This window comes from Trichechus manatus, unplaced genomic scaffold, assembly GCF_000243295.1.
Source record: "Trichechus manatus latirostris isolate Lorelei unplaced genomic scaffold, TriManLat1.0 scaffold00026, whole genome shotgun sequence".
NCBI lineage: Eukaryota > Metazoa > Chordata > Mammalia > Sirenia > Trichechidae > Trichechus > Trichechus manatus.
Window position 1 is genome coordinate 21,220,341 of NW_004443962.1, and position 17,371 is coordinate 21,237,711.

The following is a 17,371-nucleotide window of genomic DNA, read 5'->3' on the forward strand; positions in this document are numbered from 1 at the left end:
AAAAAAAAAAACCTGAAACCCATTGCAATCGAGTCAATTCTAACTCATAGTGACTTCAAGATAAAGTAGACAAAAATCCTCACAACTGGACCAATAAGCAACATCATGATAGATGAAGGAAAATATTGAAGTTGTCAAGGACTTCATTTTACTTGGATTCACAATCAACGCCCATGGAAGCAGCAGTCAAGAAATCAAATGACGTATTGGGCAAATCTGCTGCAAAAGACCTCTTTAAAATCTTAAAAATCAAAGATGTCACTTTGATGACAAAGGTATGCTTGACAGAAGCCACAGTATTTTCAATCGCTTCATATGCATGTGAAAACTGGACAATGAAAAAGAAAAGACTGAAGAAGACTTGACGTGTTTGAATCATGGTGTTGGGGAAGAATATGGAATATACCATACATTGCCAGAAGAATAAACAAATCTGTCTTGGAAGAAATACAGTCAGAATGCTCCTTAGAACTGAGAATAGTGAGACTTTGTTTCCCATATTCTGGACACGTTTCAGGAGGAACCAGTCCCTGGAGAAGGACATCATGCTTGGTAGAGGGTCAGCGAAAAAGAGGAAGACCCTCAATGAGATGGATTAACATAGTGGCTGCAATAATGAGTTCAAACATAGCAACAATTGTGAGGATAGGGCAGTACCAGGCAGTTTCTTTCTGTTGTACATAGGGTTGCTAGGAGTAGGAACCAACTCCATAGCACCTAACAACAACGACAAAACCCTGTTATCTATCATTAATCATTTCCCAAAGTACAGGGAGGAACAAGGGCAGAACCTTTGTTCAGCTTTAAAAAAAAAAAAAGGACTGATTACTAAAGGCTATATACTAGTGGCTCTCAAAATTTTGAACTCAGGGAACATTTTCAAATTCTGAAATTTTTGATGACACACTTATAGGGGTTAAATGGAATCCACTGTTATCACACTATAATGACATTAATACATTGAAGTTAAAGGGATACAACCGACATGTCCACAATTTAAAAAGGCAGACAATTCTCCCACGCTCAGACAGTGTATGACCCAGAGCAGGGTTGCCAGATGAAACACAGGGCACTCAGTTAATTCTGAACTCTATATAAACAATGAAGATTTTTTTTAGCATAAGTATGTCTCATGAAAAATTTATTTCTCTGAAATTTAAATCTGACTGGGCATCCTGTATTTTTATTTGCTCTATCTGGTAAGCCTACCAGAGAGGAGGAGATGGGAATCTGCCGTTTATTCAGTCGGGAGCTGTGCCCGTGTGTTTCTCCAGGGTGAGCACCCTGGCCCTCTGATGGCTGTTGTTAAGGATACATACAACATGGCCCTAAACCCAAGTCAAGTAGCTACTTCAGCTAGTATTCAGCTGAAGAAATTGTGATGTTTTAATGCTGGAAGGGGAACAAGATTGCCTGAGTTGGGCTTAGTACACTGGTCTCTGATGCGTTAAATGTCTTAAATATTTTCTTTATTTGACAAATACTAATTGAACCAAAAAAAAAAAAAAAATTGAGCATCTGAACTTAGGCAATTAGGGTAGAGTACAAAACTAAACAGTGAAAAATTCCTGCTTTCATGGAGCCTACATGCTCATGGGGGAGATCTCCAATGCTAGTTTAATATCCTTAATTTTTACTCTAGGGTTGACCAGAGTCATATACGACTCCATGTATTGACTTTGTTACACTTTAGTACCTTGTCACTATTTGAATTCATCTGTTTACTGACCTGATTATGCTTTCTTATACAAGGGTAAGTCAAAAGGTATTGCTACTAAATCATAGAAACTTTATTAAACAAAAACATCAAAATGTGAAGCTATTGTTTTTCGACATATCCTATATTTAGTCTATACACTTCTTAAGGCGGTGTTTCCATCTCTCTAACCCTTCCTGGAAGAATTCTGTCTTAGTCATCTAGTGCTGCTATAACAGAAATACCACAAGTGGATGGTTTTAACAAAGAGAAATTTATTTCCTCACAGTTAAAGTAGGCTAAAAGTCCAAATTCAGGGCGTCAGCTTCAGGGGAAGGCTTTTTCTCTCTGTTGGCCTTCTTCTCTTTGGTGTTCCCACGGACTAGGAGTTTCTCTGCACAGGGACCCCGGTCCAAAGGATGTGCTCTGCTCCCGGCACTGCTTTCTTGATTGCCGGAGGTCCCCCAACTCTCTGCTCACTTCTGTCTTTTATATCTCAAGAGATTGCCTCAGGACACAATCCAGTCTTGTAGATCCAGTCCTGCCTTACTAACAGAACTGCCACCCATACTCCCTCATTAACATCATAGAGGCAGGATTTACAACATATAGGAAAATCACACAGTACCAGGAATTATGGCCCAGACAAAATGATATACACATTTTTTGGGGGACATAATTCAAACCATGACAAATTCTGTGCTCTTTGATTTACACCACTTCAAAACAGCAGTTTTGGCATCCTCGAGGGACTCAAATTATGATCCTTTTAAATGTTCTTTGAGTTTTGGGAACAAAAAGTAGTCTAAAGGTGCAAGATCAGGGCTGTAGGGTGGCTAGGGTAAGGTTTCCCAGTGAAATTCTCATAGAACAGCCCTTGCTATCCTCGAAGAATGAGCAGGCACACTGTCGTGATGGAGAAAAAATTCTTTGGCACAACTTTCCTGGCCTTTTGCTTATCAGTGCAGTTTTCAATTTTCTCAAAACTTCTTCATAATAAGCCCCCATGATCATCCTGTGTCCTTTGAGAAAATCTACAAAGATCACCCCTTTGGAATCCCCAAAAACAGTCACCATAATCTTCTGAGAGGTCTTCTCTCTTGGTTCATCTTTGAGGTCTTCCTGACCTTCCTTAAAACACTTGATTCATCTAAAAACTGTTGTTTTATGTGGGAAAGCATTCCCATAAACTTGTTGCAGAGCTTCAATGATTTGGGAAGATGTCCACTTGAGTTTTGTTAAACATTTGATATTAGCCCTGGCCTCAAAATCATTTTTCCCCCCAGTTGGCACAAAAAAAATATCTTTTTTTTTTGAAGGTATATTACTGAGAGAACTGGCAGCCATCCATCCACTGATCACAGAGCCATATTTAAACATGTTTTGTTTGGAATAAACCCGTGCATGTATGAACCGGAACCCTAGTAGCAATATTTTCTGACTTACCCTAGTCCACTCCTGAGGCAAAGTTATGCTGACAGTACCTCCCGCAGTAAATTGTTTGAGAATAAACCAGCAAACCGGTTGCTGTCGAGTCAATTCTGACTCATGGTGACCCCATGTGTGTCAGAGCAGAACTGTGCTCCATAGGGTTTTCAATGGCTGATTTTTCAGAAGTAGATCACTAGGTCTTTCTTCTGAGGTACCTCTGGGTGGGCTTGAACCTCAATCCTTTTGGTTAGCAGCCTAACGTGTCACTGTCTGCAGCACTCAGGGACAAGAAGAAACAGCAATGAGTACTGGTGTACAAGAGAAAGCTCTCAGAATCATGACTCTCCTGAGAACGTGTTGTTTCTTGCTGTGTGTATGTGTCTGTTTGTGAGTATATCTGGGTGCACAGGTAAGTGTCTTGGAAATGTAGGAGTACAGAGACTATCTCCTTTCTGAGTCAACCCTGATTTCTTTCCACCTTTCCGTGACCAGTTTACTCTCAAAAGCAAACACTTGAAAGATTCCAGTAACAATTTTGGCATTGAAGATGCTTGGGGCTTAGCTCCTCAGCAGACACTGATGTGTGGCTTGGCTCTGTCCCTTGGCATAGCATTGGGGTGTTATGTTTCATTGGAGGGCCTGGTGGGAGAAGGCACTGGTACCTTTTCAGAAACTCGCCAAATCAGGCACAGACTTGCTGGCAGCCACAGTGGAGGGAACTTACTGATCCATGCCCAGCTCTTAGGAGGTAACCGGCAAGAGAGAAAAAAGCAAAACAAGCTACCAAATCCCTATACACCTTAAAAAATGCTGCCTCGAGGCTGTCAAAGAGTAGAAATAACGATTCTATTTTTCCCAAGGACTAATTCTTGGCATTTGAACTTAAATGTAGAGAAAACACATCCAATTATCTGATTATTAACTTTTCTGCGTTTAGCCATCCCCAGTGTCGGGTGAGTCTGCTCCTTTAAAGTAAATTTAGGTTATGCTACTCCTGCCCAGACCTGCTCCTTTGAAGCCTAGAAAACCCTATGGGGCAGTTTTACTCTGTCACGTTGGGTCACCATGAATCTAAAATAGACTTCACAGACCTAACAACACCCAAATGTAGGCCATCAGGTCACGGGACCTTACTCCACCTCAGAGACCAAATCTTGAAATCATGAGCATGTAACCCACCTGCGGGCTGTTTCTTGATGACCTGGATCTTCTCTGATGGGGATAAGTCCACTAGTCTCCATTCTAGGTTGTGGGACCTGAATTCCATCGGCCTCATGGAATGCAGATTAGGCTCCTCTGCTTGATTTCTAACTGAAGCCAGAATGACCAACTTAGAGAGGGAATCGGGTACAGCCTCTTGCTGCCACCTGGTGGCAGAGCCAGGTATTGAACACCGGAACTGTCAGTAAGAGCGGGATTTTCGTTTCCTGAGCAAGTGCTGTTAAAATGTCCGTGCAAAGGCCCACGGGGGAATAAGTTACACTTAAAGCTGGGCGATACAAACTGTTAACTCGCTGGGCTGCTAACCGAAAGGCTGGTGATTTGAGTCCACCAACAGGCGCCTCGGAAGAAAAGCCTGTCCTTATACTTCCTAAAAATCAGCCATTGAAAACCCTATGGAGGACAGTTCTACTATGACACACATGGGGTCACCATCAGTTAGAACTGACTTGACAGCAACTGGTTTTGGTTTTGAAGCTAATTAAGTTACACGAAAATGTGAATCTAAATGTTATACTAGAAAAAGATCCATTAAATCAGCGGGGTTTGATTTGCTGCTCTATAAGAGTGGGATTTCACAGCAATGGGGCCTTTGTCATCCATTTTGAGGTCTTTTAATCAGTGCGGGTCACTGAAATCAGAATGGTCAACAGGAAACGTAGAGCTGGGCCACGAGTGATGAAGGATCCCTGTTGCCCCGTGTTTCCGCCATAGGCAGTCAGTCTGCCCTGTGGATGGGGAAGGCTGCTGTGCAGTGTGCATTAGGGAAAGGTGCCAGGAGAACACGCACCATATCTGCTAAGCATTTTGAAGACATACGAGGTTATTACTCTTCAGGAAACTGAGACCTGGAATCCATCTTGGCTCTGTATACAATTCTTATTTCTGTGTGTTCAAAGACTTTTCTCTCTCCACACTCTTCCTTTTCCTGAACTGTCATTTTATGCACCTTGAGATAATTAAAAAATTCTTGTCAGATTATCCTCAAGCATTTCCACAAAATGAAAACCATCATTTGACCCAGGAAAATTGTACTTCTTAGATACTCCAAATCTTAAAACCCATACTTACAAATTCAGATCAAAATCCAAGTAAAAATTCACTGCAGGAATTCAAAGGAAGCATACTTTAGTCTCATACCTTCTGAGAGTCCCTCAATGCAAGTGAGAGGCTATCTTCTGAAGACTTTTTCATGCAAATTACATTTCAAAAGAAAACGCAGTTTATTTTTAAAGCCCTAGAAATGCTAAAATTCTCAAAAAGTATAGCCAGGTAGAAGCATAAGTTTTCAATTAAATCCTATGAAAGAATATTTTTCAGAATCAAGGACATTTTTTGGAGACTCATGCATGGGAAATTAACACATTGTGTATAAGTGTGTGGCTGATCTTTAAATGTGTTCTAGTAACTTCTAGAGTGATCATAGTTTATGAATTTAAAAAACAATGCAAAACTCGTACTTGGTTCAAATCATTTTTTTTTTTAAATCCATGAGTTAATTAATTCAGCATTTATTTTATTCAACAAGTATTTACTGAGCACCCATGCTCCAGCACCATGGGAGATGCACATCACCTGCATGGACTTGCGTGCAGAACGTCTGAAGCCCAAGGCAGACCACGATCAGTGTCATAAGACAGTGAGAGATAAAGTGAGATGCGAGTTCAGAGAGGGAAGAGATTAGTCTCAACTTTGGGGGTAGGTGAAGTGGTGGCATCTGAATTGAGAATTAAAGGATGAAAAAGATTGGACATACAATTATTCTATGTGGCAGAGAATTAGAAACTTCTTCCTAAAGAATACTTTTTGTTAGGAAAGTAAATTGTAGACAGCTATTTAGTGCCATGGAAATGCCTTTTCCCCATAGAGGTGTTTTGGAATGTAAGAACTAAAAACTGTTCAGATACAGTCAATTCTTAATCAACCTCTGAACTTTACATATGAGATTTCTTTCCTCCTCCCCAAAATACTATCACTCCCCTCCTCAAAAGCAGTGAAGCAAGAAAAGGGCAATAACTATTTCATTCATTCTTTCCACCTGTCTCTTTTCCTGAAGTTGCCAAAGTTATTCATTTAAAAATACGTTTTGTGCACCTACTATATGCCAGACACCCTGCTAGGCACTGGAAGCAACAATTAACAAGCATACATGATCCCTTTTCTTAAAAAGATTGTAATTTAGTGGTGGAGACAACCAATTAAGCAATGAGTTGAAAACTCAGTATCGAATAAGAAAAGCAGTACAGCATAGTGATCAGTAACGTCGGCTCTGGAATACGCCAGACTGGATCAAATTTGAGCTCCACTGAATACTTGCCATGGGACCTTGTGTTAATTACTTAACCCTTTGCACTTCTTTTTTGATAGTAATATATTTTAAGCTCACCTAAAATCCAAGCAGGTGATGCCGGTCTGCAGTGCCTTTCCTCCAGGCAGTGATTTCATCTTGTGGCTTTGCCATGCTCTAGGATCTCACCCTAACATCTGACGGAGGAAGATAGAGTGTGGAAGGCACAGGTGCCTCTTAAAGAGCACTGGCTGGACATGGCATCTGGTGGCAAGAAATCAGTCGCACAGCCACATTTAATTCATGGAGAGGCTGGGAGAGCAGCCCATCTGTGTACCAGAAGAGACCATGGATCTTGTTGAACAGCAGCAATCTTTGACACAAGCCCTGTAGACTTTATCACTTGAGCTCCCTTGGCCTCTGGCTTCCAGTTGGGTTTGGCCAATGGGAGGCATTGACAAAGGAGAAGGCAAAAGAAGAGAGGGTGTGATCTCTTTGGTCACCTCCTCCCTGCTTTGGTGCCTCATCTCTGGCAGAAGCTGTACCCCACTATGACTTGTTTCCACCCACTGTCCTCTTCTCCCTGGTTCTAGTTCTCACTATTTCCTCCCTTGGTCTCTTTAGCCCTAGGAATGATAATGGCTTCCCACTCTCGCTACTCTCTGATTGCCTCACCAGGCCATGTTTATACCCCTAACCCTGCCTACATATCTGAAGTAGTTCCTTTGTTTTAACCATCAGGGATGGATTCTGTGTCCTGCTGGGACACTGACTGATAAAGTAATTGTAGTAGAAAGGTGGTAACCAAATTGCCTAAAAGTGAGTAGGTGGTGAAGGAGTTAGAATTTCAAAGACTTTAGCTGTAAAGCGGAAGAGAGAGAGAGAGCTAGGACAAGTGGAGAAACCCTGAAGCAGGAGGAGGCCATTTTTCCTCCCTAAGATGCAAGAGACTTGTTTACATGCAAATGCTGGTGGGAAAGGGCCCATAGAGGAGGATTTGTAGTTGATATAAAAGAGTGTGGAATGAACTGCCTAAAGTATGAGGGTAAAATCCAAATTCTGCCCATGATTTTACCCTTCAACCCGATCCCCAATTTCATCTCTTAGCACACATGATGGGCACTGATAACAGGCGGGGGAGATGGAGAGTCAGAGGAGCTTCAGGTTTCTGTGATGTGACTGCAGCTCTGCTGTTGCTCTGGATACGGAGGAGCCTTCTCGACCACCTCAGACAAAGTAAACCAGTTCTTCTCGGCACAATTTCACACCTTGCATAAGCCTTTTTATTTCATTTCTTCCTTTTCCCCCAAGTCTAAGGGGGAGTTGGAGATGCATGCACCAATTCAACTCTGAGCTTCAGTTTCCACATCAGTAAGATGCCTTGAACTGGTTCTAAACTCAGCTATGTCTCAGAATCACATATGGGAAACTTAAAAAAAAAAAAAAAAAACAGGCAGCAGAATCCTCATCCTATTCCCAGTTATTCTGATTAAGTAGTTCCAAAGCATTCCCAAGTGACTAGGGCCCCTGGCTAGCACAAATGGTTAAGCTGAAAGGTTGACCCACCCAGAGGGGCCTCGAAAGAAAGGCCTGGTGAGCTGCTCCTGAAAGGTCACAGACTTTAAAACCCTATGGAGCACAAGTATACTCTGCACACATGGGGTTGTCCTGTGTCCGAACTGACTAGAGGACAATTAACCATCACAACCCAAGTGATTCTGACGCACTGGCCAGATTTTGGTAACCCGAGGTTGGATGATCATCTGTCATCTGGGCCCTCTCCAACCCAAGCCTATTTCAGCTGCAGGATTCCGGGAGGTTTCATCCCCCTCTCCCCTCCCTCCTGGGAGGTGGCGTCCCCTCTCCCCCTCCCTCCCGGGAGGTTTCGTCCCCTGTCTCCTCCCTCCTGGGAGGTGACGTCCCCTCTCCCCCGCTTCCTGGCTCAACTTGGTCTCGCCCAGTTCCGCCGTTCTCGGTCCCTGCCCCGCCTCTCAAGATGGCCGCAATGCGGCCGGGGCCAGAGCCGTGGAACCGCCTGAAGATCCCCAAAGCGGGGAGCTGCACCGCAGTAGTAGTCCGGGAGCCTAGCGCGGCGCTTGGTGAGTGAGGGGTGAGGTGTGCCGCCCAGGAAGCGGCGGCAGCAGGACAGGCAGACGTTTCCGGCGGCGACCAGCCGGCCGGGGCGGTGCACGTGGGCCGGGGGCGGGACTTCCTGCGCCCGCGGGACGTTGGGAAGGGTCGTCCGCTGCGCGGTTGATGGGGGGCTTGGACTGGACGTTTGCGAAGAGATCGTTAATGGTCTCTGGCTACGTTCGTCGATCCTTCACTAAACGAGCTAGCACGGGGCCAGGCCGCAGTGGTGAAGGATCGAGGCCCAGTGCCGCGCCCAGGAGGCTCGGGGAGACACAGCTGGAAGGGAAGGGTCACCGGGGGCTGTTTCTCCCACCGTGGGTTCCCAACTCCTGTCCCCGAGCAGCTAGGGGAGCCACCTAATCACAATGGACTTAAATCGCAATCTTTGTGGCCCTCCAGTTCCTCATCGCAAGGATGAAGCTAGTCCCCAACAACCACCAGGTTGAAGTGATTTACCAGTGCATATTGGATTGCTGTTATCAGGCTGTAGGGCACAGTAGTTACTAGCTTGTCGCTGTAGCCAGATTGTCTGGGTTTGAATCCTGGTTTTTTTTGTTTGCTGGAGCGTGGGGGAGTTATTTAACCTGTGTCTTAGTTTACCCATTTTCAAATGGGGATAAAAATAATGCCTACACGTCTGGGGTCTTAAAAGCCTGTGAGCAGCCATCTAAGATACTCCACTGGTCTCACCCTTCCGGGAGCAAGGGAGAATGAACAAAACAAGATACAAGGAAAAGATTAGTCCAGAGGGCTAAAGGACCACAACTACCACGGCCTCCACCAGACTGAATACAGTACAACTAGATGGTGCCCGGCTACCACCACTGACTGCTCTGACCGGAATCACAACAGAGGGCCCCGGACAGAGCTGGAGAAAAATATACAACAAACTTCTAACTCACAAAAACAAACCAGACTTACTGGCCCGGTACAGTCTGGAGAAACCCCAAGAGTATCGCCCCCGGACACGCTTTTAGCTCAGTAATGAAGTCACTCCTGAGGTTCACCTTTCAGCCAAAGATTAGACAGCCCCATAAAACAAAACGAGACTAATGGGGCATAACAGTCCAGGGACAAGGACTAGAAGGCAGGAGGGGACATGAAGGCTGGTAATAGGGAACCCATGGTTGAGAAGGGACAGTGTTGACATGTTGTGGGGTTGTTAACCATTGTCATAAAACAATATGTGTACTAACTGTTTAATGAGCAACTATTTGTTCTGTAAACCTTCATCTAAAGTACAATAAAGTGCCTGCATTGTAGGGCTGCTGCGAGGAAAGAGTTAACATTACAGGTAAAGCACTCCTGATGTAGTATATAAACACTCAAATAATAACTTGTTATTAATACTTAGTGCTTAGAACCTACCTAACCGTCAACGTCTCCCCCCTTGTCCTCCTGTCCATGAGTCTTAACCAGTTTACAGGTTCATCTGCCTTCTTCCTCTATTCAAAACTTTCTTACCAAGATTTGTATGGCACATGAGAAATTCCAACCTAACAGCTACCACCAAGGAGCCCGATGTTGCAGAGGTTAAGGGCTAGGCTGCTAGCTGCTAGCCCAAAGCTCAGGGTTGGAACCACTGGCTGCTCTGCAAGAGAAAAGACCTGGCGATCTGTTTATTGTTATGAAAACTCATGAAAAGTTTTACAGAAAGAAACAATCTTTGATGGGTAGGTGGTGGGGGGAGGGAAAAACACTAAGTAGATAATAGATAAGTGGTAACTTTGGTGAAGGGTAAGACAGTACACAATACTGGGGAAGTGTGCACAACTTGACTAAGGCAAGGTTATAGAAGCTTCATAGACACATCCAGACTCCCTGAGGGACCAAGTTACTGGGCTGAGAGCTGAGGACTATAGTCTCAGGGAACATCTAGCTCAATTGGCATCACATGGTTTATGAAGAAGATGTTTTATGTCCTACTTTGATGAGTAGCGTGTGGGGTCTTAAAAGCTTGTGGGTGGCCAGCTAAGATACTCCACTGGTCCCAACCTGTCTTGAGCAAGGGAGAATGAAGAAAACCAAAGACCCAAGGGAAATATTAGTCCAAAGGACTGATGGACCTCATGAACCACAGCCTATGTGACCCTAAGACCAGAAGAACTAGATGGTGCATGGCCACCACTACTGACTGCTCTGATTGGGATCACAACAGAGGGTCCCAGACAGAGCAGGAGAAAAAGGTAGAACAAAACATCAAATTAACAAAAACGACCAAACTTATTGGTGTGACAGAAACTGGAGAAACCCCGAGAGCATGCCCGCAGACACACTTAACTCAGTACTGAAGTCACTCCCAAGGTTCACCCTTCAGCCAAAGATTAGACAGGCCTATAAAACAACCCCCCTGCACGTCTGTAAGTTTGTTGAAGTGTGGAGGAAGACTCATTAACAACCTGCGTTATGCAGATGACACAACCTTGCTTGCCGAAAGCCAAGAGGACTTGAAGCATTTACTGATGAAGATCAAAGACCACAGCCTTCAGTATGGATTACACCTCAACATAAAACAAAAATCCTCACAACTGGACCAATAAGCAACATCATGATAAACAGAGAAAAACATTGAAGTTGTCAAGGATTTCATTTTACTTGGATCCACAATCAACACCCATGGAAGCAGCAGTCAAGAAATCAAAAGACGCATTGCATTGGGCAAATCTGCTGCAAAAGTCCTCTTTAAAGTGTTGAAAAGCAAAAATGTCACCTTGAAGACTGAGATACGCCTGACCCAACCCACGGTATTTTCATTTGCCTCATATGCATGCGAAAGCTGGACGATGAATAAGGAATCTCGAAGAATTGATGCCTTTGAATTGTGGTGTAGGTGAAGTATATTGAATACACCACGGACTGCCAAAAGAACGAACAAATCTGTCTTGGAAGAAGTATAGCCAGAATGCTTCTTGTAAGCGAGTATGGCAAGACTGCGTCTCACATACTTTGGACATGTGATCAGGAGGGATCAGTCCCTGAAGAGGGACATGTTTGGTAAAGTAGAGGGTCAGCGAAAAAGAGGAAGACCCTCCACAAGATGGATTGACACAGTGGCTGCAACACGGGCTCAAGCACAACGATTGTGAAGATGGCGCAGGACTGGGCAGCATTTTGTTCTGTTGTACATAGGGTCGCTATGAGTCGGAACAGACTTGATGGCACCTAACAACAGCAACAACATAAAACAAACAATAATACACGTATTTCAACCACGTATATGAAACTAAATGGGCACACCAGCCCAGGGGCAAGGATGAGAAGGCAGGAGGGGACAGGAAAGCTGGTAACGGGAAACCCAAGGCCAAGAAGGGGAGAGTGTTGACATGCGGTGGGGTTGGCAACCAGTGTCACAAAACAATATGTGTATTAATTGTTTAATAGGAAACTAATTTGCTCTGTAAACCTTCATCTAAAGCGCGCACGTGCACGCACGCACACGATTACAGCCTAGGGAACCCTGTGGGGCAGCTCTGCTCTGCCTCATGGGGTCCCTATGAGCCAGAATCAGCTTCATGGTACCTAACAACAGCTACCCCATCCCTAAGGCAGTCCATTCTGCCTTCAAAAGATTGGGAATATAAGAAAGTTCTCCATGTTGTATGTAGAAATCTGCCTTTTTGTTCCTTGTGCCTCGGGTGCTAGTGCTGCTCTTGGAGCCACGGGGAACACGTGAACTCCACTGATGGAGTCAGGTGTCGATCCAAGAATAGTTTTCAGTTGCCATGGTGGTTTCTCTTTTCTGAGTGTATTCTTATCTACCTTAAAGTAGTACCCAAATAATTGGCATTGATTTTTAAGAGCAGGAGTTTATTCTGTCATGCTTATGTGCATAGCAAAATGGGGGATTTAGAGACGTTTATAACTTGAGTCCCACCTTCAGGGTACTTACCGTATAGTTGCATGCCAAATAACTGACTGCAGAGTATTCATATCAAAGATCATTAAAATTACGACAAAATAAATACATTCTTGTTTAACAGGTGTTAATGATTTTCTGGACTTTTTATCATCGGTCACCATTTTCCAACTTCTCACCTCCTTAGAATAATTATGTTCTTACAATCGAGGCTTACTATGTTCATTTGTTCTCATCCTTTAAGACAAATAAGAAGGAAAGATGCTTCTTTTGGTGTGTTTTTTATACAATATACTTGAGGTAGAAATACATACTCTTACTAAAATCTCTGCTTTAGACCTTTGCACTGCAGCTGTCATTAAAGAGTGCCACAGCGTCACACTGTTGCTGAAAAGCCAAGCCTTAGATGCAGAAACAGATGTGTTGTGTGCAGTCATTTACAGCAATCACAACAGAATGGGCCGCCACAAGCCCCATTTGGCCCTCAAGCAGGTGAGGAGGAAGCTCTATATTTCTACATTTAATACCTACATTGACAGTTACTGTTTTGTCGTTTTGGGAAATCTCAGTATTATTTGTGATTTATATTTCTTCAGTGCACAGTTGCATGTGGACTTTTTTTTTTGATAGCATTTCACAAAATGATTTTTTGTTAGTAAGAAAATATGTTCGGATCTATTCTTTCCCAGTCTTGTTTCTAGCGGCTAAGTAATTTTTTGTGAAAAGAAAAATTCTTTTCATTGCATACAGCAAATAAGTTATAGTTCCTTTGCTTAGTTCAGAGACAGAGATAGTTCCTTTGCTTAGTTCAGAGACAGAGTAATTTGAACAAGACAAAATGTTGGACATTATGAAACAGTTCCCTGAGCACAGTCAGAATCCTAAATCCATGAAAAAGAACAAAATTGTGGTTGGTTTACTGTGGGATATATAATCTGATCAGTAGAATATTAGAGTAATTGGGCGTACAACACGATGTGGTATAAAGTGGCTTCATGAACTAATTGGAGCTTAAGACAAAATTGGGCCCTCCAGACCAGGGCTTTGGACTTCTTTACTCTTGGAAAACAAAAGGTAGTCTGTGGTATTCAGTATATTTTCATACTTTGAAAATCTGGATCTCTGGCTTCTTGGTCACATTAGTGACCCCGTCTGCTTATGTACACATGAACTTGAGCTGCTCTTCCTCCTTCAGGTTGAACAATGTTTAAAACGTTTGAAAACCATGAATTTGGAAGGTTCAATTCAAGATATTTTTGAGTTGCTTTCTTCCAAGTAAGTGATCCAGTTGCTTTGTGGTGTGGTGGGCTGGGAACCTGATGTCTTGTTGTGATCTCCCTTTGGACTTTCTCTGCCTTGGTTTTGGAATAGAACCAATTATACCTCCACCGTACAAGTCTTGTTTTAATAAAGGCCACTTGGTACGTGTGGTAGTAAATACCTTCTGCTTGCCTGTGGGAGAGACTGGAGAGACATTGAATTCTGGGCCCCAGTGAGTCGTAATGAAATGTCAGTGGGTTGTTACTGAGCACAGCTACCTCACATTGCCCTGTGTTTAAAGCAAGTCTGCATTTGAAAAGTGCCGTATAAATGCTTTATATTTAAAGATGAAAGTCATAAATACTTTTCTGTTTTTGTCAAGTGAAAACCAGCCTGTAACTACCAAAGAACGTGTCATTCCCAGTGAACCAGTGGTGGAATTGGTGTTAATGAAGGTTTTGGGAGCCTGCAAGCTGTTACTCCGCTTGTTGGACTGTTGTTGCAAGACATTTCTGTATCCTTGATCAATCTAAATATCCTCTTCCATCTGGGAATTGTTTGGATCTATTTATTAATACTTCTGTTTGAAAGCTAGGACTCTGTGGGAGCTGTAACCTGTGGGGAATTCTTAAACTGTGGCTTCTTGGCCTCCTTTTCCCAGGAGTCGCCTGATAAATGGCCATTGCCACAGACTGCCTGTTTCTAGCTAGCATGTAGTATTCTAAGAGCGTTAAGAGTTAGAAACGCTGAATCTTAGAAACGAAACCTTTGAAATGAAATGTAATAATGGGGCTCTAGTAGAGTGTGTGTTACTTTTTAAGTTTCCATCCCTTAAATAGAACATGTTTTAAGGCTTTAATACCTTCAAGAAAATTCTTTTACTTCAAATCTATTCTTTCATAAACATAACTTACACAACTCAAATTATTTTGGTTTTGTTTTCTAACCTTAACTTGATTCTCCAGCTTGACCGTGAAGCACCTTGGTTTGCGAGAATTCATTATTTTAAACCTCGTGATGGTTGGACTGGTGAGCAGGCTGTGGTATGTACATGCCTTTGAAATCCTTCATTCCTTTTCATCTCTCCACCTCAGTCTAGGCTTCTCATTAGTACTTTTCATGTGGGATGCTGAAGGTGCAGACTTTCTTCATCTGATCAGAGTTTATTTGGGGTTATGTCAAAGGACTGGGCTTTGAATCTGAAGCCCTGGGATCAACCCAACACTAAACAACTAAACGAATTCCTAGGATTGTGTTGTTAGGTGCTGTTGAGTTGGTTCCGTTTCATAGCGACCCTCCAGGACAGAGTAGAACTGCCCCATAGGGTTTCCAAGGAGTGGTTGGTGGATTTGAACTGCCGACCTTCTGGTGAGCGGCTGAGCTCTTAAACCACTGTGCCACCAGGGCTCCTAGGATTAGGATCTAGAATAATAAAATGTAGTGGCAGTGATCATACAGCAGCTGGACCATTTACGGTGTTCTTGGGCTGGCTGTGTCACTTGGTTTTTTCAGCCACTAATTTCTAATTTTTAATGGCAATGAGAAATACAATTTTTGACATTCTGTATGTGCTGTAGCATCGTTTCTTCCACCTGAAACAGCACTGCTTTTTTGATGCATGCTTAGTTGATGCAATTACAAACACTGGTAATACTTGAAAACTAAAGAGACCTTCTCTTGCATGCCTCATTATATATTGTGAAACTGATTTTATGTATAATTGGACTCAGAATCTGCCCTTATTTGTAAGGAGATCTTTGGGGCCCATTTAAAACAATTAGGATGGTAAGCTCTGATTTAAATGTAAGAAAACTAGGAAAAAAAATAGGAGAAAATTTTTTTGTCTTTGGAGATTGAAAACCTTGCTTTCATGTCTTACTTAATCTGGATGTCTCAAGTACTATTTCCAATCAGATTACTTTGGATTCTGTTTATCTTTAATCAAAGTTAACAGTGTTACCTGATCCTATCATTTTAAAATGTCAAACCTTTATTCTTTCTTTTCTGTAACGAAAATAGCTTTAATTTTTGCTGATTACAACCGTAATACATGCTTATTATAAGAATTCAAACAGTAAGAATAATGCGAAGAACCTGAAATTTGCCGAAAATCTCTCCACTCAGAAATAATGTAACTACACTTAAGATTTTGATGTGCATCCTTTGAGCCATCTCTCTGGGTAGTGCTTTATTTGTTTTTGAGTAACGTTTTATACTTGGATTTTTCTATCTGGGCTGGACTAACTGGGCTGTTTGCAGATTCGTACTGTAGCGTTTCTTATCTACAGTGGAGGAGCTTGGTAGGCATTTATTTTCAGCTTTTAATTTGTTGTTGTTAATATGCAGTTTGTAAATTGTAATTAACTGGCTAATTCATGAACTTCTGTTTCTTTCTCTAGGGTTCTCTATAAAGGTGTTTTAAAAAGGCTGATTTCTTTATATGAACCATTGTTTGGATTGCTACAAGAGATCTCCAGGATTCAACCAATGCCTTACTTTAAAGCTTTCACCTTTCCCTCTGATATTGTTGAATTTCTAGGACAGCCCTATTTTGAGGTCTTTAAGAAAAAAATGCCTACAGCTTTTGTAACTAAAGGAGTAACTAGGTTGCTAAATAAACTGTTTTTAACAAAAGAGCAGCACCAGATGTCCAGTGAAGAAGCCTTGCTTAGAATTACCAAAAAAGCTAAACAAATGAAGACCAACATAGAGGATAGTGTGGATCTCGGCCAGCCGGTAAAGAAAAGGAAAGTTTTTGCAGGTAATTGCTTTGCTGTAGCACATGCTCTGATCAAAGCTGTTGAAATTATAATATAATCATGCACTGCATAGAGAGGAACTCAGCATCTCCCTTCTTAATTGTAACCCACATTGATTCTCTCTAGCGAAGTGTAATACCTGTTTTCTAGGCTTGAATATTTAAAGTTGTTTGTTTCTGTTGTTGCTTCGGAGTTCTTTGCTTAATTCCCTTTATTTTATAGTAATTTGGCAAGAAATGTTCCCATGCACTCAAGAGTTTGTTGTCACCTAAGTGTTTGTTCTGGGATCTTTTCCATCTACAGAAAAATCGTCAGAATTTGATGTGAGGGCTTTCTGCAAACGGCTGAAACACAGAGCTACTCAGGTTTGTCTGACTTGTTTTAATATAGCTCATTAATTTAGAACATGGCTGCTACCCACTGATGGTAGGGATTGAATCTTCTCTTTTTGTCCCTAGCTGTAAGCTTAGTGCCTTCTTAGTCCTCAATGTCTGCTACTGAATGAATAGATGCACTTCTGTGGGACTTTAAGGGATCCATTTAATCCAGTTACTAGAATGCCTTCAGAAACGTTTTAGTCAAAGTGTCTAGAATTTTAAACCCTAGGGATCCATCACAAGTGTGGATTGCATTGCAGTTTAAGAGAATGGGCTTTGCAGTCAAGCAGAAAGTGGTGAGGCCTGGCTTTGGCTTGTACTAGCTGTGTGACCTTACCTAAGTTGCTTTTT

At 42.5% G+C, this 17,371-nt stretch overlaps 1 protein-coding gene across 2 annotated transcripts in view; it reads left to right on the plus strand.

Annotated features, from left to right (window-relative positions):
* The first annotated feature begins 8,616 nt into the window (after positions 1-8,616).
* NEPRO (nucleolus and neural progenitor protein) overlaps positions 8,617-17,371 on the plus strand; it is a 26,305-nt gene continuing 17,550 nt past the window's right edge. Inside the window, exons 1-7 of one of the 2 annotated variants that reach the window (XM_004373682.2) lie at positions 8,623-8,734; positions 12,962-13,116; positions 13,820-13,899; positions 14,267-14,398; positions 14,850-14,927; positions 16,284-16,645; positions 16,947-17,008. In XM_004373682.2, coding sequence (XP_004373739.1) covers positions 8,632-8,734; positions 12,962-13,116; positions 13,820-13,899; positions 14,267-14,398; positions 14,850-14,927; positions 16,284-16,645; positions 16,947-17,008 — 972 coding nt within the window. In that variant the 5' untranslated portion in view covers positions 8,623-8,631. Of the gene's footprint in view, positions 8,735-12,961; positions 13,117-13,819; positions 13,900-14,266; positions 14,399-14,849; positions 14,928-16,283; positions 16,646-16,946; positions 17,009-17,371 lie in introns of both variants that reach the window. The other variant, XM_023728876.1, reaches the window with a different exon arrangement.